Source organism: Diabrotica virgifera, chromosome 8 (genome assembly GCF_917563875.1).
Source record: "Diabrotica virgifera virgifera chromosome 8, PGI_DIABVI_V3a".
In the NCBI taxonomy this organism is placed as follows: Eukaryota; Metazoa; Arthropoda; class Insecta; order Coleoptera; family Chrysomelidae; genus Diabrotica; species Diabrotica virgifera.
Window position 1 is genome coordinate 131,474,996 of NC_065450.1, and position 22,897 is coordinate 131,497,892.

Below are 22,897 nucleotides of genomic sequence, written 5' to 3' on the forward strand. Positions count from 1 at the left end.
TTAGAAAGTGAGACTGAGATAGTATCGTCATTTAATTTTGTCAAAGTTCGGAAACAACAGTTTTTTTGCTTTATTTAAAAGAGCGTCATAGTACAAAGACGTAACGTTGTTTAAATTGTATTTATAAATTTCTTGGTAAGTCAGAATTTCCTGCAACCTTCGATTTCAGAATAAATTAATAAAGGTGAATCGATACTAATCACATCCTTTACATCGGTAACGTAAGAAAGAAACAACTTGATGCACGCTTTTATTTTAATTACTATAAGATATCTTTCCTCAACAACATTAATTTCGAATTCGAAGTTTATAAGCTTAATCATTCTGATTAGATCACTTACGATATTCAAGGTAACGAAAAAGTAAAAATTAATATTGAAACTCGTGATTTATGGAGTAAAGGTGTGGAAAATTACGTATTAATTAATAAGATCATTTAAATTACTAATAAATCTCACGTTTTCTAATATTAGCATATACCCCAATTTAAAAATACCTAAGAGTGTAAAACTATATACTTACGGGTATAGGCGCAAAATGTCGCCTGTCAAAATGTTCAATGTGTTTTAAATGTATTCATTTTTTTCGAATCCTGAGAAAACTAATAAATATTTTTGAAAAATTAAACGCAGAATGAAAGATTACATTATTTTGAGGGCAGAAAGTCCCTGAACATTTCTATAATGTTTATTGTAATAAGCTACAGGGGTGAAAATAATAGGGAAAATGTAGTGTGATTTTTAATTGCAAATATTTTATTCAAAAAAACTTTTTATTTATTCTAAGGGTTTCCCTCGGTAATAATGTAATCTTTCATCCTGCGTTTAAGTTTTTAAAAAATACTTATTATAGTACGGGATCCGAATATAGGTCGATCTGTACCCATTTGCGCTTGCCGGATAAAACATTTTTTTTATTAAATTTCATATATGGACAAATATTTCTAGCATGGGTTGCCTATCAAAATCATGTTATACCTATCCGTAAAGGGGGGTTGCGTAATGTTTGAAATCAACATTTAAAGCATGTTTTTTTTAAAATAAGGTAATATTATTTTATTTTTAAATTAAATAGGTATATTCAGTACAATTCATAGATTATTCAAGGAAAAATTCAAGGAAGAATATAGAAAAATACGCCAACTTTGGCAAATTTTTGAAAACACCTCAAAATATAATGAATTTTGCGGTGGACATCAGAACTCATCATTGGATCATGTTAAACAAAAAATTCAAAAAGATTTTATTATCCTATGAGTTTCTCGAGGTAACACTGTCGAGTTTTTTTAGTTTATCGAATTTTTACTTTTTGATATCACTCAGAAATCAAAACAGTGAAATTTTTTTTGCAAAAAAGAGTGAAAATCAACATATTATTTATTATTGTTAAACAAAAAATAAGCATAAAACAAAAAATATCTCGACAGCGTTACCTCAGGGAGGGTCTGGACAAAATATATACAAAATTCTAGGTGGGTTGGTCAAGTATTTTTTGAGTTATAATGTCTACAGCCTTTGAAAAAAAGCAGTTTTGAGAAAATCGCGTTTAAAATATTGTCAACTTTTATTTTCAATTTCTTTTTGTCTGTCAAATCGTAAAGTGATGCACGCCGGAATATGTTTTTGAATCGCGAAGTAATTTACAAAAGAAAATGAGAACATCTGTTGACCGTTTTTTACCACGCTCAAGCGCGCTGGCACGAACTTGCTGCAAAGCAAGTCGATGGTAGGGAGGTAGGGAGATAGTATTGAATATCCCTACCTTCGACTCGCTTGTTGAACAACGGTCAACAATTGTTCTCATTTTCTTTTGTAAATTACTCCGCGATTCAAAAAGATATTCCGGTATGCATCATTTTACGATGCAACGGACAAAAAAATTAAAAAATTGAAAATAAAAGATCACAATACTTTAAACGCTTTTTCCTCAAAACTGCTTTTTTCAAAGGCTGTAGACCTTGTAACTCAAAAACTACCTGACCCACCTGGAATTTTGTATATATTTTCTTTAGACATTCCTTGAGGTAATGCTTTCCAGATATTTTTGTTTAATGCTTATTTTTTGTTTAACAATAATAAACATCTTGATTTTCGCCCTTTTTGAAAAAAAAAATCGTTGTTTTAACTTCTGAGTGATATCAAAACGTCAAAAGTAGATAAAGCTAAAAATCTCGACAGCGTTACTTCGAAAAATTCATAAGTTAATAAAATATTTTTGAATTTGTTGTTTACCATGATCCAATGATGAGTTCTGATGTCTACCGCAAAATTCATTATATTTTGAGGTGTCTTCAAAAATTTGCCACCGTTGGCTTATTTTTCAATATTTTTCCTTGAATTTTTTCTTGAATAATCTATGAATTGAACTGAATATACCTATTTAATTTAAAAATAAAATAATTCTACCATCTTTTCAAAAAATGTGCTTGAAATATTGATTTCAACCCCTACGGACCCCTCTTAAGGATAGCTCTGACACGCTTTTGAAAGGCAACCCATGCTAGAAATATTTGTCTGTTTGAAATTTAATAAAAAAAAATGTTTCATCCGGCAATCAGATGGGTACAGATATACACTATATTTGGGTCTTAGACTATTAGTTTTTTCAAGATTCGAAAAAAATGAATAAATTTAAAACATATTGAAAATTTGGACAGGCGACATTTTGTGCATTTCCCCTTAAGACCTTACTGTAAATATATTAAATAGGTGAGGCGATGAAGCACTAAATAGCACTAAACCTACCAATCTTCCACAGCAAGATCGTGGAAGTCTTCGTCATGCAACTTTTTGCATTCGATTCGGGAAAGTGCCAGAAAAGTTTGTGTACAAAATTCGTGAACAAAGTTTGTGGTTCAATGAAAATTGCATTTGGTGCATAAGGAAAATCCATTGTTACTCGTGGGTTTTAGAGGTGGCCGAGCACAAATACGATAACGACAATTGTCATAGAGCTGGATCCCAGGGTAGACCTGGTCTCCTAGGGTTTCATGTTAATGTTATCAGCCTTAGTAGGGATCCTAGGTACCAAGTACTCCGGAGGTGGGTTCTGATGGCATATTCTTGTTCCGAAACCCCAAAAACCCATAAGTAATCCGCTTGCTTCAATTTAATGCGGAAAAACCCCAAACTCCAGAAGATGACGTGATTTAGTAGTGACCCTGGGCACCAGGTATTTCGCAGGTCAATTCTGATGACATATTCGTGTTTAGCGCCCCCAAAAACTCATGAGTAATCGGTTTGTATCAATTTAATGCTGAAAACCTTCGAAAATCCAGAAGGTGACGTCGCATGCAGTGACCCTGGGAACCAGGTGCTTCAGGGGTCTCTAGGTGCTGTCAAGTCGCTAGGTGCTGTATTTAAATAATCGATTTATTTTGTACTAAATGCCCTGGGCTAAGTATAATACGTTGGAGCAAATTGTATCTTTCTCCTTACGTATTATGCCAGAAATACTCAAATTTTCTTGTTTGTTTTTATTGTATTCAAGATTTCTTTATTGATCTTTCTCAGAACCTTTATTTTTGAGACGTATTCTGTCCACGATATTTTCAGAACTCGTCTATACACTCAGAACTTGAATGATTCTGGTTTTTTATTTATGTTGCACTCAAGGTCCAAGCTTGCATTCCATAAATAATGGCGAGAAAACTTAGTACCTCGCCAACCTAATTCGGTGCTACTATAGTATGTGGTCTACCGTCGCCTGCCGCTTTTAGAATCGCCTAAATAAGAAAAATTATTGTTTAAATTTTATTATATTATTTTAGATGGAAATAAGCTAATTTTATGGCTCATTCCTAATCAGAATAATAAATTGATATGACAAAGTATTAATTTGTACAATTAAAGTATAAATTGTTCTGATTTATGAGTTTTATTCACTTTCTAAAGATTTCCTTTATTGAGTGCAAACCCTTCTGAGAAAGATTATGGTAGTGTTTGGCCACACAGCTAGGTATACAGTACCAACAAAAAATATTTACAAAGTAAATAAAACGCATACATCAGAAGAATTATTATTTTAATTTTACAAATTAATCTTTTGTCATACCAATTTACTATTTTAGTTGGAAATAACCTAGAAAATTGGCATATTTTGCACACTATAATACCTAGATAGGGAACGGTAGACCGCGTACTATAGTAGCACCCCTAACTCTTAGCTCTAACTTTTAATCTCGTGTCCAGAGCACTCTTATCATTTTGTTGAAATTTGATTTAGCCTTTTCTATTCTGATTTTGATTCCTGGAAGTAATCATTTTTGTGGAGTTGTTTCAAGATATGCATATTAGTCCATTCACTCGACATTGCTTGATTTTATTAGAAGATTCTCGTTATTTTGTGAGGTTTAGGTATTCTCATAAATTCTTGATGTTTATTGTTAGACCGTAATATTTTCCATACTCCGCTATTCTGGAGTCTCTGAAGATCTTCAATATTTTCGGCTAAGACGACAGTATCATCCGCATATCTAATGTCGTTGGATTAGGATAGAGGGTAGGTTTTAATAGATTAGAGTAGTAGTGGAAAGCTATTCCGCATGATACACAAAATGTTTGAGAGAGCACTGAATGTCATCAATATATAAGAAAGGAAATACAAAAAACTCTAAAAACTATCGAGCAATCAGCCTTACGTCGTGTATAGGTAGACTGCAAGGAAAGATCATAAAGGAATAATTAGAAATATATATACACAGGATAAAATCGGAGAAGACCAGGCAGGATTCACAGAGAGGAAAGCACACTTAGATCACATTTACACGGTCGAACAACTAATAGAAAAAGAATGGCCAAAAATAGATCCTTCCATCTGGCTTTCGTAGATCTTTAGAATGCATATGACTCGATATCTAGAACCAAACTATGGGAAGTAATTGAATACATCGAAGTTCCACGAAGATTAATAACAGCAGTAAAAGCACTCTACAAGAATAACACAGTAACCATCAAAACGGGCAATAGAATATTATGCAGTCCATTTCAGACGACAAAGGGACTACTATACAGCTGCTACCCCTATTCAAAATATTCCTGGAAAAACCCTGAAACCAAGGAATAGAAAGTGCGTAGGAATGGGTGTACCAGTAAGGAACGAATATCTGTATACCCTAAGTTTTGCTGACGACCAAATAGTGATCGCACAAGACGAAGATAACCTCAGTTTTATGATGGGGAAACTGGAATAGGAATATACAAAGAATGAAATGGAGATAAACCTAAAACACTGAATAACTAGCAACGGAGAATACAGAAATAAAACAGCTGGAAATGGACGAAGGTAAACAAATCAGAGAAACAGACAAGTACAAGTGTTTGGGTTTCATAATATCAAACAAAGGAACATCTGAAGAAGATATAAAAAATAGACCAGGACAAACAAGAAACTGCATTCAAAAATTGAACCCTGTACTGTGGGATAAGAACCTCAGCATAAAAACAAAAAAAAAGAATATATAATACCATGATAAGAAGTATGGGTTCTAATGGGTGTGAAAATTTGACAATAAATAAGAGAACCAAAAACAAAATAAGAGCAACAGAGATGGAATTTACAAGGAGCAGCGGCAGAGTAATAAGACGAGATAGAATAAATAACATGCAGATTAAGAGTAGAATGGGAATGGGAGTGAACTCAGACATAATAGACTACATCGAACAGAAGAGATTAACCTGGTACGGACATGTCAGAAGAGGAGACCAAAATCGTTAGATAAATAGAATAACAGAGCCCGATAGGAAGAAGGAAGAGAGGCAGACCCCGAAAATCCTTCAGAAATGAAGTGGACGAAGCAATGGAGAGAAGAAATCTACAGGAAGGTGACTGGCAAGATAGAAAGAGCTAGACAGAAAGGTTGAGTGAAGAAATACAGTGAAAACTGTGAAAATCCTCAGTATATAGTAGTAAAATTTAGATTTGTTATATTTAATTATGAGTGATTAGATTTATTTCTTCTTCTTCTTTCTCGAAACTCCTTATGCCCCTCAGGGGCGTCGGAGGTTTTATTCATCCTCTATCCATATCTTTCATTTTTTGCGATCCTTTGCTAACTCTTTCATTTGTTGATATGTTTTTCCGTTTTCCTGTCCAATTTCTATAATCTGTTGGATCCATCTCTTCCTTGGCCTCACCTTTCTTCTTTTACCATATCTATTTGGCTTTGGCAGTCTTCCCTGGTCCATTCTGTTAATGTGTCCATACCATTTTAATTTTCTTTTTTGTATCTTGGTTATTATCGATTCCTGTTTCAGTCTCTGTCTAATATCTTCATTCCTTATTCTGTCCAATTTCGTTTTTCCTGCTACTTTTCTTAGCTGCTTCATCTCCGCTGCGTTTATTGTACTGTCTAGTTTTGCATTGTTTACCCATGTCTCACTTGCATATATTAAAGTTGGTACAGAGATTGCGTTGTATACCTTCAGTTTTATTTCTTTATCTATTTCTTCCTTTCCAAATATTGTTTTATTTAGTGCATAGTAGATCTTATTTGCTTTTTCGCTCTGTATGAGATTTCTTGATTTATCTTTTTATCCTCTGATATTATTACTCCAAGGTATTCAAACGTCGAGACTGCTTCTATTATTTCGTTTTTGCACCTAAATATCGTTTGGTTTATTTCTTCCCTTTTCTTTTGAGTTACTATCATGGTCTTCGTTTTCTTTACATTTACCTCCATTTTCAAATTTTCTATTTCCTTCACCCAGATATCGATTAATTTTTGCATTTTCTCTTTATTGTCTGCTATTATTACTAAGTCATCTACATATAGTAATCCCTCCATTCTCACTGGTACTAAATTCCTGTACCCTATTGTTGACTGTAATTGCCTTGACCTTCTTTTAGCGCTCTTTATTACTCTATGCATTACTAATATAAACAAAACTGGGCTGAGACTCTCCTCTTGTTTTATTCCTCTCCTTAGATTTATTACTCGCGATCTGTTTCCGTTTATTTGTACTTTAGCAAGTTCGTTTCTATATGTACTTTTTACCACGCTTACTATATTTGCGGGATTTGCAGATCTTCCATTACTGACCATATTACCTCTCTATTTATAGAATCAAAAGCAGCTTTAATATCTATAAACGTAATATACAAGTCTTCTCCTATTTCGTTTTACCTTTCAATTATATTTCTCAGTATGTATATATTATCTGTTGTTCCTCTTTCCTTCCTAAAAGCCGCTTGTTCTTCTTCTAGTTTTCCTTTCAGTTCTTTCCTGAGCTTCCTTTCTATTATCCCGGTGTAGACTTTATATGCCACTGATGATAAGCATATAGCCCTATGGTTATCACATTCCGCTTCATCTCCGTTCTTGTGTATTGGTATCAATAAATGTTCTTCCCAGTATTTCGCTATCTTTTCTGTTCTCCATGCTTCCCTCATTATTTCCAGTAGCCAAAGCTTGCCTCGTTCTCCCACGTACTTCATTATCTCCGGATCTATGTCATCGGCACCTCCCGCTTTTCCAGTCTTTATTCTTGCCAATCCTTCTTCAATATCTTTGATATGAATTTCGTCTACTCGATTGTCCCTATCCTCTTCTCTGTCCTGCTGTCCTCTCTCCTCATTTTGTTGGTTGCTTGCCTCGAATTTTTCTTTATAGTGATTATTCCATATGGTTAGTATGTCTTGTATGTTTGTTTTCAATTCATTTCGCTCATTTCTAATTCCTCTTATTTGTTTCCTTTTTGTTCCTTTCATGCTTCTTATTTTATTCCAAAACTGTTTATTGTTATTCCCAAAACCTTCGTTCAATTCTTCACCGAATTCCTTGCAGCTCTTCTTCTTCGCATATTTGACTAGTTCTTTCACTATATTTCTCTCTCTTCTGTATTCGTCTCTGTCTTGCTGTTCATTTGTGTTTATGTATCGCTTCCACATTTCTTTCTACTTTTTTACTGCTTGCTTTATTTCCTTATTCCACCATCCAGTTCTTTTATTATTCATCCCATTCTTTCTTATTCCACATACTTATTTTGCAGTGTTCCATAACGTGTCTCTCAATTTTTTCCATCTCTCTTCCATATTCCGTATTTCCTCATTGTTTTCATGCTGTTCCAGTATTTTATCTGTCTCTCTTTGGTATAACTTCCTCATTTCCATATTTTTCATCTTATGTATTGCTATTCTTGTATATTGAGGACTCTCTATTATTTCCATTAGTTTCATGTTTATCTCTGCTGTCACTATTCTCTGTTGGGTACCGAGTTCGGCTTCGTTCTCTGTTTTTATATTTTGTATCGTTAGTTCTGCGTCTAGAGGATATACTATGTAGTCAATAATTATGCTTCTCGCATTTCTTTCTTCTGCTACGTATTTATATTTCTCGTTTCTCGGTTGATACCAGAAAGAATTACCTATTAACAAGTCATTTATTTGGCAGAAACTTATTATTCTTCTACCATTCCTATTTATCGTTTCTTCTCCATACCTTCCCAAGCAGCCTAATGCCATATTTTCATCATTTCCTATTCGTGTATTCCAGTCTCCTAATAAAATGATGTTTTTGCTTTCCTCTTGTATCTCATCAATAAGTTTCTGTATCTCATCATAGAATAGTTCTGTTTTTTCATGCTCTGTTCCTTTAGATTTATTTAAATTGGAAAAAGATTTCCATTTCTGTCGAGCTCGCCCTTAACTTTTTTGTTCTCTCCAACAGTGGAGAATGTGCTACGTGCTAGGTCTATATTCTTTGGTGCTAACATTCCTTCTGATTGTTTTAATAATCTGTCATGCTTTACCTTTATACAGCGTTTTCGCATTTAAGATGAAGACACCCCTATATTTTGGCTATCAGAATAAATACAAATTTTGCACAGTCCTACAGGTTGATGATTAATATTTTTTAAGATAGTCAACTGACATTTAAATTTTAAACACGGCCTACTGCGAATGCACAAATAGGGTGAAAAGGAAAAAGTTATGTGAAAAATTTGTTCCAAAATATTATTGTAACGCCATATACCAAAATTCGTACTTTTAATTTTTTCAGTATTGGCGGCCCCGATCGCAAAATTGGTAATCCCGAGATGCATCTCAGGTTTTGGGATCCTGACTACAAATACTGAAAAGACTAAAAGTGCGAATTTTGTAATTAAATTTGATATGTGAGGTTATAATAATATTAGAATCAACTTTACCAAATAACTTTTTCCAATATCTCTAAGGCGAAGCAAAATATCGAAAATTCACCCTGTTTGTGGATTCGCAGTGGGCCGCGTTTAAAATTTAAATTTTAGTTGACTAGCTTTAAAATGTGAACCATCAACCTGACTGTGTAAATTTTCAAATCTGTATTTATTTTGTTAGCCGAAATATAGCATCTTAAATGCGACACACTGTATATTATTGCACTTAATATTTTTGTGTTCGTAGGTATATATTTTATGTTCTTCATAATCTATTTGGTATGTCAAAATATAATTTACTTTATATTTTATTCTATTATATTTTGTGTTCCTACAAATTCTTCTTGGATACTTCCTCTCTGTAACAGTGAAATTATTATCACCTTTCAAGTCCCTTCAGCTTGAAGAATATCAATTGCAAAGAAGGTATAAATATAAAATTTATTTGTTTATACCATTTTACTACCGCCATATACGTAGAAAAGGTGTTTTCTATTCGTAAAACTTATTTCTAAATTGTTTTGAAAGTTATCAATGAGATATAAATCTGTTTATTACCTACTTCAATTCATTAATTAAGATAAACTATGATTAATAGTTATTTTTAGCTAATGTAGTATATTTTTCAATCTAAATAAAGAAAAATATTATACCAAGTATGAAGTGAAATGAGCTAGATTGTATATTGGAAAAAGTATGTATACCTACTCCGTCTAATTTACTTACCGTTGCACGTCATCCGCGTCATAGCCCGTAACGTCACATGATACCAACACGAAATATTTAGGCGGTAGGTGTGTTCCTTTTGAATCATTTTGCCGAGAACACTGGCATTACAGCCACTAGACATATTTTATTATGTAGGTACGCGTAGAAATAATATTTAAAGATTTTTATTACTGTTAACTTAATGTGTAATAAATACACAATAATATTTTTCATTTAATTTGTATAAATGGATTATAAAGCGTTTTTATTTGTTCGGAACACACTGTCACTGTAATCGAACGAAGGTGATATTTTGGCATAAATTGGTAACATTTATTTGACAGTTGCGGTGATGACACTTCATATTTGTTTTTATTCTTTACTATAAGTATTTATTTCTTTATATTTACTGTTTTTATTATGTACTTTAACGTAAGATTATAACTTAATTCTTGTTTTCTATTTCTAAAGTTTTTATTTATTTACATTGAATATTAATTTGTTTTGCTGTATAATCCACTTCCGCAAAAATTATTTGACGTATTTGATTTAAAATGAATTCAAGAATTTTTTGTAATTGGGCAACAATGTCAACTTATATCTCTATCATAAAGAATGACGTGCAACGATAAGTAAATTAGACTATTAGACGGACTGTAGGTATATTGAACAATTTTATAATGAAATTTATAATGAATATTTTTTAGATTTTATTTTATTTTTATTTATTTTATTTAATCAGTTAAGCCCATTTTTACCTTTCGGTGTTGGGCTGTTTACAACTAGTTCAATATCTACATTTCAATACATTTTAATAATTATACAATAAACAATACTTTTATTTTAACAATACAATTTTAATGAATATAAATTACTTATTTGACCCATCTTTCTGTCCATATGTTTTAATCTTGTAGTGCTTCTTTGATATATCTTTTCCATGCTGTTCTATTTTGAGCTAATTGTTTTGCCATACTCCATTGCAGTCATCTCTTCTCTGCTTCTTGTCTAACTTGTTCTTCCCGTTCTCATTCAAGGGCGACCTACTTTATTTTTTACTTGTACTCTGACTTCATATAGTTTTTTCGTTATTCTGGTGTCGTTTAGTCTGTGGATGTGGCCCAAGCATCGTAACTGTCGTTCCCCTATAATTGTCTCTATGGGTTTTATCTTTAGAGCTTGAGTTATTGTGTCGTTTCTTATTTTGTCTCTTCGTGTGACCCCTTCTATTTTTCTCAAGAATCTCATCTCTGTAGCTTTGATTTTTCTTTTGTTGTTCTTTGTTTATTATTTGTTGCAGTTTCTCTTCCGTGTCAGCTAACAATACCATACCATCTGCAAATAGTAATTCTTGTATTTGTACATTGTTCATTTTCCACTTTCCCAATATCATGTCTTTAGATTTCTCCTTGCATTGCTTTATTGCGTCATCTAGTACCATTGAGAAAAGTAATGGACTTAGTGCGCAGCCTTGTTTTAGTCCTATCTTTGCCTGGAATTCATCAGATTCTTGATTGTGAGTCCTTATTTTTATTTTATTATTTTTATATAAGGCTTTAATTATTTCTAACATATCCTTTTATATTCCATTTTTCTTTAAACATTTCCATATATCTTCCCTTCTTATTCTATCAAAAGCTTTTTTCAGATCAATAAAGCATATGTGTATCTCTTTGCCTTTCATCAATAGTTTTTCTCCTATTTGTCTCAATATGAATATCAGATCTTGGGTAGGTACTCCTTCCTTTTCTGAAGCAATGCTGGGATCCTTCTAATTTTATTTCTAGTTTTTCCCTTATCTTTTTTTTAATTATTCTGTTGAATATTTTGGCAGGAACGCTTGTCAATTTAATACCCCTATAATTTTCGCAATTTCTTGCGTCTCCTTTCTTAAACAATGTTACTATTATATCTGTTTTCCAATCAGATGGTATTTCCTTTGCTGTGATTATTTCATGTAGTAGTTCTCGGAATTTTTCTTTTGAATTTTCACTCATGTACTTTAACATTTCAGCTGTGATTTCATCTTGGCCTGGAAATTTTCCCAATTTTAATTTGTCAATGGCTTCTGCAATTTCCTCTTTTGTTATTTGCTGCATTTCCTCTGTATTTTCGATCATGTCTTCCTCTCTTTCATGTTGATAGTGTTTCCATTCTGTTAGTTCTTCAAAGTACTGCTTCCATCTTTGCATTATTTCTCTTTCTGGAGTTAATATATTTCCTTATTTATCCCTTATGTTTCTTAATCTATGCGTTTTCTTTTGTCTTAGCTGTTTCAATGTACCATAGAACAATTTCTGGTTATTAAAATAGTTTTCATTCATTTTGTGTCCAAAATCTTCCCAAGACTTCTTTTTTGCCGTTTTAATTTCTTGTTTAATGTCGTTTCTGGCCATTTTATATTTTTCGAAATCGTCCTCCGATTTGGTTTTTAGATACTTTTTCCATACTTTTTTCTTTTCTTTCACTTTACGTTGTATTTCTGCTGTCCACCATTTACTTTTCTTCGAATATATGTTTGTGATTTTAGTTGTTCCGCATACTTCTTTTGTTGTTTTCAATGTGATTTCCTTAAATTGCTTCCATTTATTTTCTATTCCTGTATTAATTGCCTTTATAGTCTCGAACTGTTTGGTTAACTTCTTCTGGTAGTCCTCTTTACTGTCTATTTCTCTTAATTTGTAGCTTTCTATTTTTTCTTTAGTTATCTTCTTTCTTTTTTCTGTTGTGTTATATGTGTGCGCCCTTAGTTCCATTATAAGCAAGTAATGGTCACTGCTTATTTCATCCTCTCTTTTTACCTTTACGTCTTTTATCATCTTTAGGTCTTGTCTTTTTATTAGGAAATAGTCTCTTATGGATTTTTCTTTTCTCGATGAGATTTCTCTAGTATATTTGTGTATGTCTTTGTGCATAAATTTTGAATTCGTTATAACCATATCATTTGCTATACATAGGTCTATGATTCTGTTTCCGTTATCATTTTTCATTTTTTCTCCATGTTGCCCTAAGTATCCCTTTATTGTCTCTTCCCACTCTACCATTTAGGTCTCCCATTAATATAATGTTTTCTCCTTCGTTATCCATCTCTGCTTGTAATATTTCAAAGAATTCATCTTTTTCCTCTTTTTTGGCATTATCATAGATTTTATTATTTATAAATTGATTATAATAACTCCTGAAATCATTACTAACACCTGAAAACCACCTGAAAATATGATAAAATCATGACAACTCCATCAGAAATTCCACCTTTGATGTCTATTTGTCGACACCGTCCACTGAGTTAGTAAAGAAATCCAGGTATACCTATTATATTCTGCAAAACAACTATACAACCATCTCCTCTTACAACTTAAATCTACAACATCTTTCCCCAAGTTCCGTAGATGACAAATGCCTATCTATCTAGAAAGACCGTAGTATCATGGCTATTCTGACCTTCGAGGCAGCTGCCCTGAAAACTTGAAGCTTACTTATAGTCAGCTTAAAAGGATATTATAAGCTTTATTAATTTAATAAGTTACAGGGGTAAAAACGGGGTAAAGAGAAAATTGAGTGTGATTTTTAATTTTATATATCTAATTAAAAAAAATTTATTCTAAGGGACTTTAGGCCCTCATCATGATCGTCAATGGCGTTACAACTCTTAGTGAGTCTTTGCCGCGTTTACTATTGCCTTCCATGTTTGTCGGTCCTGCGCCACTAATTCCCATTGTTGCACTTCCGTTTTCTGTAGATCTTCGTTGACTGCATCTTTATCATGTAAAACAATAATGCTACGAAAGTTTTGGCCCTCGGTAATAATGTAATCATTCATTCGAATTGGAAAAAAATAAATGCATTTAAAAAGTATTGGCCCGGAATTTTTGCGCGTGAGCTCTTAATATAATGAGACTTAATAGACAAGGCGAAAACGATGGGTTCTTTGGAGAAAATATTCCCATGAGATTTTTTTGCATAATCACATTCGTGATACATTCCAGAATAAGATTCAAGAAGTCGCCCACGCGAAAAGTGGTCCAGATTTTTTTTAACAATTTTTTTTTAATCAAATTGCAAAAATCAATATTTTTGACCGGAACAATTTTTTTGGACCATTCTGGATAAAAAAGGTCTCTTATAATTTTTCTCTAAAGTTAATCGTTTTCGAGGTAAAACCATTTTAAAATTGAAAAAAAAACGAAAAATGGCGATTTTCAAGGCTTAGTAACTCGGTTAAGAGTTATTACTATGAAAGTCAGAACGCAACCAAATCAAAGTTTAAAGAGCCTCCCTATAAGATCCTGAAAAAATTTTTGTCATTATTTGATTACTAAGCTGTTATTTTTAAGTAAAAATAATGAGCGCCTTGCACGTATTAGGCGGCCGTCCATGATGAGTGCGAAAGAGATGCCATTCAGGCAGTCCAATGCCACATCTCACTCGCACTCACATTTGCAGCCGCGTCAATACGATCTTATTAATAATTAAAAATAACAGCTTAGTAATAAATTAATGACACAAATTTTTTCAGGATCATGAAGAGGGGGCTTTAAATTTGATTTCACTTTCTAACTTTCATAATAATCATTTTTAACCGAGCTATATAAATGTAAGTCTTAAAAATGGCCATTTTCGCGTTTTTCAAATTTTAAATTGCTTATAACTCGAATACGATCAACTTTAAAAAAAATTATGAGACCTTTTCTGTCCGGAATGGTCCGAAAAATCTAAAAAAAATTCTCCGGACCGAAAATATTGATTTTTGCAACTTAATTAAAAAAAAATATTAAAAAAAAATTATTAAAAAAAAAATGGACCACTTTTCGCATGGGCGACTTCTTGAACCTTATTCTGGGGTGTCTCACGAATGTGATTATGCAAAAAAATCTCATGGGAATATTTTTTCCAACGAACCCGCTTTTTCGCCTTGTCTATAAAGCTAAAATCAATATCAATAAAAGAATTATTATTAAAACTGAACTCACCAGGCTTCCGTGTTGAACCGCGTTGTTGGTTTCTAGGCCGAGCTTTTGACATCCTTCGTGACGTCATAGTTAATTAATATATTTCGGCACACTATTAATATATTTCGGCAAGTATGACAACCGTTAACATCATTCGTTGGAATAAAGAATTATAGATATTATTTGTACAGTAAACAAAAACAAAGAAAAATACCTCTGACTAGTAATGATGCCTAGCATCTCACTGTACAAGAAATATATGGTCATGATGAAAAGTAATATTCTAATGTTTTGGCAATGCTCTAACGCCAGAAATCTTGAATGACGTAAGAGTGTTTTTGTAGTAAAAATTGTATATGTGTATTTCAAGAAAGTCAACAATATATTACAAAAACATTAATTTGATTAAGAATTTTAATATCTACAAAAACCTTAACCAACACACGTGTTTATCTGCATTATTTTCTAAAAACAGATAACAGAGTTACAATATATCTTGATTTTGCAATAAATATCAATATTTTAAATCATATAAAGGAAAATTCAAACAATAAGGAATGCACGTAATTTTCCCCTTGTTGCCATATTATATATTTGAAAAAATATATAGGGAATAAACAGATTTTTTTGACATGCGATTCCTGTTACAGCGAGCATTTTATTGGCTAGAATTAGTGACGAGTTTAAATGACGTCATTATTATATTTGCTGAGATTGTAAATGATAACTGACGTCTGTCATAATATTGTATGTTAAATATACCTAATGTCACATTATTGTTTTCAAATTATATTTTATTTATTTCATTTATATTTTACCGATAGTTTATTTTTTAACCAACTTCATTTTCCCTTCCCTGTCCTTTATTGGTCGATTAGGTTCGCAATAGTTTTGTTGTATGGTAGGTTTAGTTATGCGTTAATATGGATACAGCTCTCAAAGGCCAAAAAAAGAAGAAGAAAAAAATAAACAAACAAATATCTTACATAACCTTCTACAAGACAATGTCAGTTCGACACTTATATATAGTATAGGCATAGAGGTATATATTAACATAGAGGGAGCCTACCTTCCGCGCTTCCTGACGACAAGATCTCATGGACTGGTTTGCTGCATCTCTTTCTAACACATTGTATCGAAAATATATGATGACATTCAGTGTGAATATAGGTACGGAAGAGGAGGACAACTGCAGCAGCTTTACTATGCGTAAGAGTGAAACAGCACTAATCCAAATAAAAAAGATGGTGTCGTCACTTCGCTCCGAATGACACTCTCTCTATGCTAATATATAACTCTATGAGTATAGGTAGTTAGTTATCTTTGTTTCACACTCTTAAAGACAAATACATAAATGTTTTTTATTTGGCAACAGCGCTTTCCTGTTAAACTTGACGGTAGCGAAAAATAATATGTCGTATATGAGGAAAAATTTGTTGAATTTGTTTGGCGTCAAGTTTGTGCCGTTATGTTATGATGTCATTAAATTTATGACGTGCTATCCTAATTGTTTGACTTATAGTTTACAACTACTTATATCACTGTATTGTATATGGTGGACAATAAGTCTGGAAACGCTTATCTCTTAACTCTTAAATGGATGGTGCGAATTATACAAAAAGCGGAATAATATGCATATTTTTCAATATGAGGATTTCAAATTTGATGCTTGCATTGTTGCCAGATGTACCAATTTTCTTATGCCATTAGTAACTTTGTTTTTCTAATAGGTACAACAACCTGAATTGTACCTTTATTGAAATATTTACTTCCATGCCAGTTCAACTGTATACAATACTTTCGATTTTATGTAGTCAGGTACCTGATATCTTAAAAATATAAACCAAAAGCCTGGAAATGCGTAATCGTCTCAATAAATTTTTTGATTCATTATGTATCTACCTACAACTAAATTTGAACGTATCTAATAATTAAAAGACTACTACGTTACTAAATTAATTTCTACCTAATCAACTTAAAATGTCCGTCGTTGTTAATTTGACAGTATCCTTAACGATGGTAGAATGGGTCGATTACATCTTTCTCTAGAAATTAATATGGATTCATCGATAATTCCTTGCCTTAGCTCTACAACATTTGCTGGGTTAGTTTTATAAATTCTAGGTACTTTTGAAGTATTCCCAACAAAAATAATCTTCAGGATTCAAATCGGGTGAACGAGGAGACCATTCAATACTACATAATCTACCAATCCTTCGTCAGGGAAATGACTGATCTAACCAACACAACGCCGAACATTTTTTATACGCTGGAGATCCGTCTTACTGACAGCATAAAATATACTATACCCGACCATACATTTAGTTTTTGTGGTCTTTGCGTATATATGGTTTTCACGTATCCATTGTGGATTTACCTCCCTAAATTTTGGCGATTTTCTCGTCGAAAAAATATCTTGTTATGGAATTTCTCTACAGTTACAATTTTATTCGTCATTACCTGACTAAACTGTAATCTACGGTTGTAGTCATATTCATTTAATTCTTGCAACAACTGGATTCTGCAGGGTTTAAATCAATTCTTATGTACCTAGTAGACGCAAGACTGAAGAATGATCTACATAATGTATTTGTGCTGCATTACGTGAAGATGCATGTGGATCTTCAATAAAACTGCATAAAATCTAAAGTTTCGTTGTAATTTATAACACTTTTTGGTATACCTGTTCGAATGCCATTCTTTACTCGTCCTTCTTTTTCTTGTGGTGCTTTCTCCTTTAGTTAAGGTTAGCGACTACACTGGCAAATATGTCTCTGTCCAATGCGACTCTAAACAAAGATGTTGAATCAAGGCCGGTCCAATCTCTGATATTTCTAAGCCATGAAATCTGGCGCCTACCGGGACCACGTTTTCCTTCAATCTTACCCTGGATGATCAGTTGCGTGAGGCGGTATTTTTTGTTTCTCATTATGTGTCCCAGGTGGCTAACTTTTTTGACTTTGATGATTTTTTGCAGTTCCCTATCTGTACCTATCCTCCTCAGAACATCTTCGTTGGTGGTGTGGGTTGTCCAAGGTATTTTCAAGATTCTTCTATAAACCAGAGTTCAAAGGCTTCTTGTTCATCAGTGTTTCCTCAAAGCGCTTTACAATTGTTTATAATGCCGGCCTATGAATAGGAGAATGGTTTGGAAATGTATAAACAAGTTGGCTACTTTAGTATAAGATCCTTTTTCACCGCCATCACCGTTGCTTCTCATTACTAAAATATTAATGCACTCTTCATTCTTCTACCTTCAACCTTCTAATCTTTATTGTAGAGCTTTTAGAGACACATGAAACATTATCACCGTTAGTGATTAATATAATTTGTTTTACTATACTTTTCAATAAACGTCAAGCTCTTGTCAGTTTTATGAATTGATCCCAAATCACAGCATTCTATATTTACTGAGTTAGACACTTCAAAACTACAAATTTGGCACTACAAGTTTTATTTATTTAAGATCTTCGTGACTAAATAAAATGCCAAGTGTTAAATATGGTTGAACTCATATTGAAGTGATAATAGGCCAGGGTATTAAGACAAAAATATACCCTGATCGTGCCACTTCAACAGCCAGGGTACTGAAGCGTTTTTTCGACAGGTAATACCTATAAGAACAAATTGTAACTATTTCCTGCGTAGGATCTGGCGACCATTTTTATTTATAAAGAATTTAATGTCAAAAAACAGCCTTTTTCCCTTTTTTTTTTAAATTAATGGAAAACAGTAAAACTTATGGTTTTTTTAGTACAGACATCTTCGAGAGAATGGAAAAAGATTTAAAATGGCGTATTACAAAGTTTAATACACTCATTTATTGTTAATATAAATGCGAAAAAAGGTCAAAATTTCAAAAAAATTAATTTCGCCATAACTATTGTTAAAATAAGTATAGAGTTTTGAAATTTTTGTCAAATGAGGGTTCTTTAGTGCTTAAAATGTGACAAAAATTTCAAAGCGATCCATTCAATTGTTTAAATTTTATTCAAATTGTTTATCCAAGATAGCTTTTTTTTGGAGTAACTTAAGTCAGAAAAAAAAAATGCTAGAACCATTCTACCGGTGTCAAATGAAAGAGCATGAACTACACTTTCAAATTGGTTTAAAACAAGTGAATAAAAAATGCATTTATTAGTAATAAATAATTATGAAAAAGTATCGTCAATTTGTTTTTTTTTGTGAATTCTTTAAACTTTTTGAATAACGTTTTTCAACAAAATCTATTTTTTGCCGTTTTTTGGGTGATAACTAACAAGTACTGTTATTTATATGATAATTGATGAAAAATTGTAATATAAATGTACAGTGAGCACGTAAAGGTTGGAATAAATTCATTTTCTCGAGAATGGACGGTTTTGGAAAAAAATTACGAAACAGGTTAATTTTTCTTTTTAAATTACGACTTTGTGGCAAATATATCATACTAGTGACGTCATCATCTGGGCGTGATGATATCATCGCTGATTTTTTTAAATGAGAATAGGGGTCGTGTGATAGCTCATTTGAAAGATAATTCAATTCTCTATTCAGTAGTATAATCATTAACATAATTATTTATACAGGGTGTCCAAAAAAAATTTTTTTGAATTAAATTTATTGACAAAAAGAAGAATGTATGTAATTTGTTTAATTCAAAATCCATTATACTGCTCTCAGAAAAAAGAAAAAAAATGTTTATTTAACAAATAAATATTGTTTTTTGCTTAAATGCAATTAAATGCAGCCACCCACCTGCCTCTTGACAGTTTGAACATTAAATTTAAGCGAAAAGCGATGATTATTTTTCAAATAAATATTTTTTTCCGTTTTCTGAGAGCAGTAAAATGTATTTTGAATTAAATAAATTACAAACATTCTTCTTTTTATGTCAATAAATTAAATTCAAAAAAAAAATTTTTGGGCGCCCTGTATAAATAATTATGTTAATGTTTATACTACTGAATAGAGAATTGAATTACCTTTCAAATGAGCTATCACACGACCCCTATTCATATTTAAAAAAATCATCGATGACGTCATCACGCCCAGATTGGTGACGTCATTAGTATGATATATACGCCAAAAAGTCGTAATTTAAAAATAAAAATTGACCTGTTTCGGGATTTTTTTCCAAAATCGTCCATTCTCGAGAAAATGAATTTATTCCAACCTTTACGTGCTCACTGTATATAATTTATTACATAAAAAATATCAAGTTTATAAGGAAAAATTGAACATACTTTCCATAATTATTTATTACTAATAAATGCATTTTTTATTAACTTTTTTTAAACCAATTTGAAAGTTTAGCTCATGCTTTTTCATTTGACATCTGTAGAATGGTTCTAACATTATTTTTTTCTGACTTATGTTATTGCAAAATAAAGCTCTCTGGGATAAACAATTTGAATAAAATTTAAACAATAATTTAATGAATCGATTTGAAATGTTTGTCTCGTATTAAGCACCAAAGAATCCTCATTTGACAAAAATTTCAAAGCTCTATACTTATTTTTACGATAGTTATTGCCAAATTAATTTTTTTGAAATGTCGACCTTTTTTCGCAATTATATTAACAATAAATGAGTGTATTAAACTTTGTAATACTCCATTTTAAAGATTTTTCCATTCTCTTGAAGATGTTTGTACTAAGAAAACTATAAGTCTTACTGTTTTCCATTAATTAGCAGAAAAAGGAAAAAAGACCGTTTTTTGGTACTAAATTGTTTATAAATAAAAATAGCCGTCAGATCCTACGCAGAAAATAGTTACAATTTGTTCTTATATGTATTAGCTATCAAAAAAAAAAACGCTTTAGTACCCTGGCTGTTGAAGTATCATGGAAAAAACCTTATTACCCTGGACTATAATTCCAATAATAATACAATATACAGAGTGTTATATTTAAAAAATGAACGTGACTACTAATATCAAAAACTGCAAATCTGCCAATATTGCAAACATCAGATTTGAAATCTTCACAATGCAGCATAGGCGTATCTCGGTTTTTATGCAATTCGAACTGTCCATTTAAGAGCTCCGTAATAGACGTTTTCAGACTTTTGGTCTACTCTGTATACAAACTAATAAACATATTCTATCTATTGCCGTTCATTTGTCCAAAGTTGAACGTAGGCCTCCCCCTTATTTTTCTATTCTTCTCGGTTAAGTGCTAATCCAGTCCATCTGGTTCCTGCGTATCTTGTTAGGTCATCCGACCATCTCATCTGTGGTCTGCCCCTTCCTCTTTTATATTCCCAAGGTCTCCAGTGGGTTATCGCTTCATTTCATCTTTCGTCTCTTTGTCTGCTGTAGTGTCCTGCAAATTTTAATTTGAGAGTAGCTGCATGTTTGTTTACGTCTTTCACTTTGGTTATGTTTCTGATCCATGTATTTTTCTTTTTATCACTTAGCTTGATACCCAGCATCTGCCTTTCCATTGCCCTTTGAGTCTTGGCCATCTTTTCCATATTTTCCTTTGTGAAGGTCCATATCTGTTCTCCATATGTAAGTACTGGTAGAACACATTAATTATATAATTTTGTGCGAAGGTATTGGACATGTTTCTGGTTTTTCAGGGTACAGCTCATCTTCCGAATGTCACCCATGCGAGTCTTATTCTCTTTTTTATTTCTGCTGTTTGATTTTCTTTACTCAGTTTCATTATTTGCCCTAGGTATATGGTATATGTACTCCTTGACTTTCTGTATTGTAATTGTTCCAATTTTCATGGTTTCGTTGTCCTCTTCTAGGTTTGTCATATGTTTAGTTTTTGTGTAGTTCATTTTTAGACCTATCGTGTTTGTTTCTTGTCCAATCATTTCGTTAAGATCTTTCATATTGTCTCATTATCACCGCTATGTCATCCGCATATCTCAGGTTATTCAGCAGTTTTCCATTGATGTTGATTCCTTTGAGGTGCCATTCAAGTTCCTTAAATATATCTTCTAGCGCTTGTATAAATAATTTTGGGGTATTGTGTTCCCTTGTCTAATTCCTCTATTTATTTTTATTGGTTTTGTGTTTTGGTGTGGATGTTTTACTGTGATTGTTGCTTTTCCGTAGATGTTTTTCAACATCTCTGTGTATAGATTGTCGATCCTTCCATTTATTAGCAAGGATTGTATGGCCCAGTGTTCAGTACTGTCAAAGGCCTTTTCAAAATCCAGAAAAGCAATATATAGCGGTATTCTATACTCATATAGCGCGTTCAATGAGTATTTTCATTGTTAGCAAGTGGTCTGTTGTGCTGTATCCCTTTCTCTAAAAGGGATACAGTAAACATATTAGTAGATCTAATTAAAAGCAGATGGGTTTATGTCAAATAACACTCTCAATATTTAGAGGTTATGCAAAAGTAGGATAATTTATAGTTAGAATACTGATAAATTAATAGTCATATTGAAATACCTTTAAGTTAATTTATTAAACGAATTATTTTATTTCAGGATTATGGAAGATGCCACATCTTCACCGCTTCCAAACAGTCACTACACCAACTGCCTTTCACCATCAAACACTCCATCCCCTCTTCTACAGCCTCAATACAGATACGAATACCAAGACGAGATGATCCCCACTACGCAACTTATGCCCCAGGGAATTCCGAAAACACAGGAACTGTGGACAACGATGTCAGATTACGATTACAGACAATACGACAATAGTAGATTTAGTGGAAATGACTATATTAGGCAAAGTTATAGTGATACTATGTCAGTGTATTCTCAACGGACTAGTTTCGTGCCAAAAATTAGTGGACAAGGACAGAAAGTGACAAAAGAAGCCAGGATAAGAAGACCGATGAACGCTTTTATGGTGTGGGCTAAGGTGGAACGAAAGAAGTTAGCTGATGAAAATCCTGATCTCCATAACGCAGATTTAAGTAAAATGTTAGGTAAGTGTAAAATTTTAAGGAAGTTTAACTTTAAATATCAAAAATAAATGGCTTATTACTTAAATAAAAATATTTATTCATTTTAGTATGATACAATTGATCCAAAAGATGGTATAACCCAGACATACAAAGTGAAAGTTATCCTCCAACACCAAATTGTTCTATATGGTCCACATAATGTTCAGAAAAAAGTCACACCATTTTAAGTGAAGGGTTTGAGGGG

At 32.4% G+C, this 22,897-nt stretch overlaps 1 protein-coding gene across 1 annotated transcript in view; it reads left to right on the top strand.

Moving 5' to 3' along the window:
• The window catches only part of LOC114336746 (putative transcription factor SOX-15), a 423,380-nt gene that overhangs the window by 108,258 nt on the left and 292,225 nt on the right, over positions 1 to 22,897 (top strand). The window contains exon 2 of the mRNA XM_050659641.1: positions 22,226 to 22,674. Coding sequence (XP_050515598.1) covers positions 22,226 to 22,674 — 449 coding nt within the window. The remainder of the gene's footprint in view (positions 1 to 22,225; positions 22,675 to 22,897) is intronic.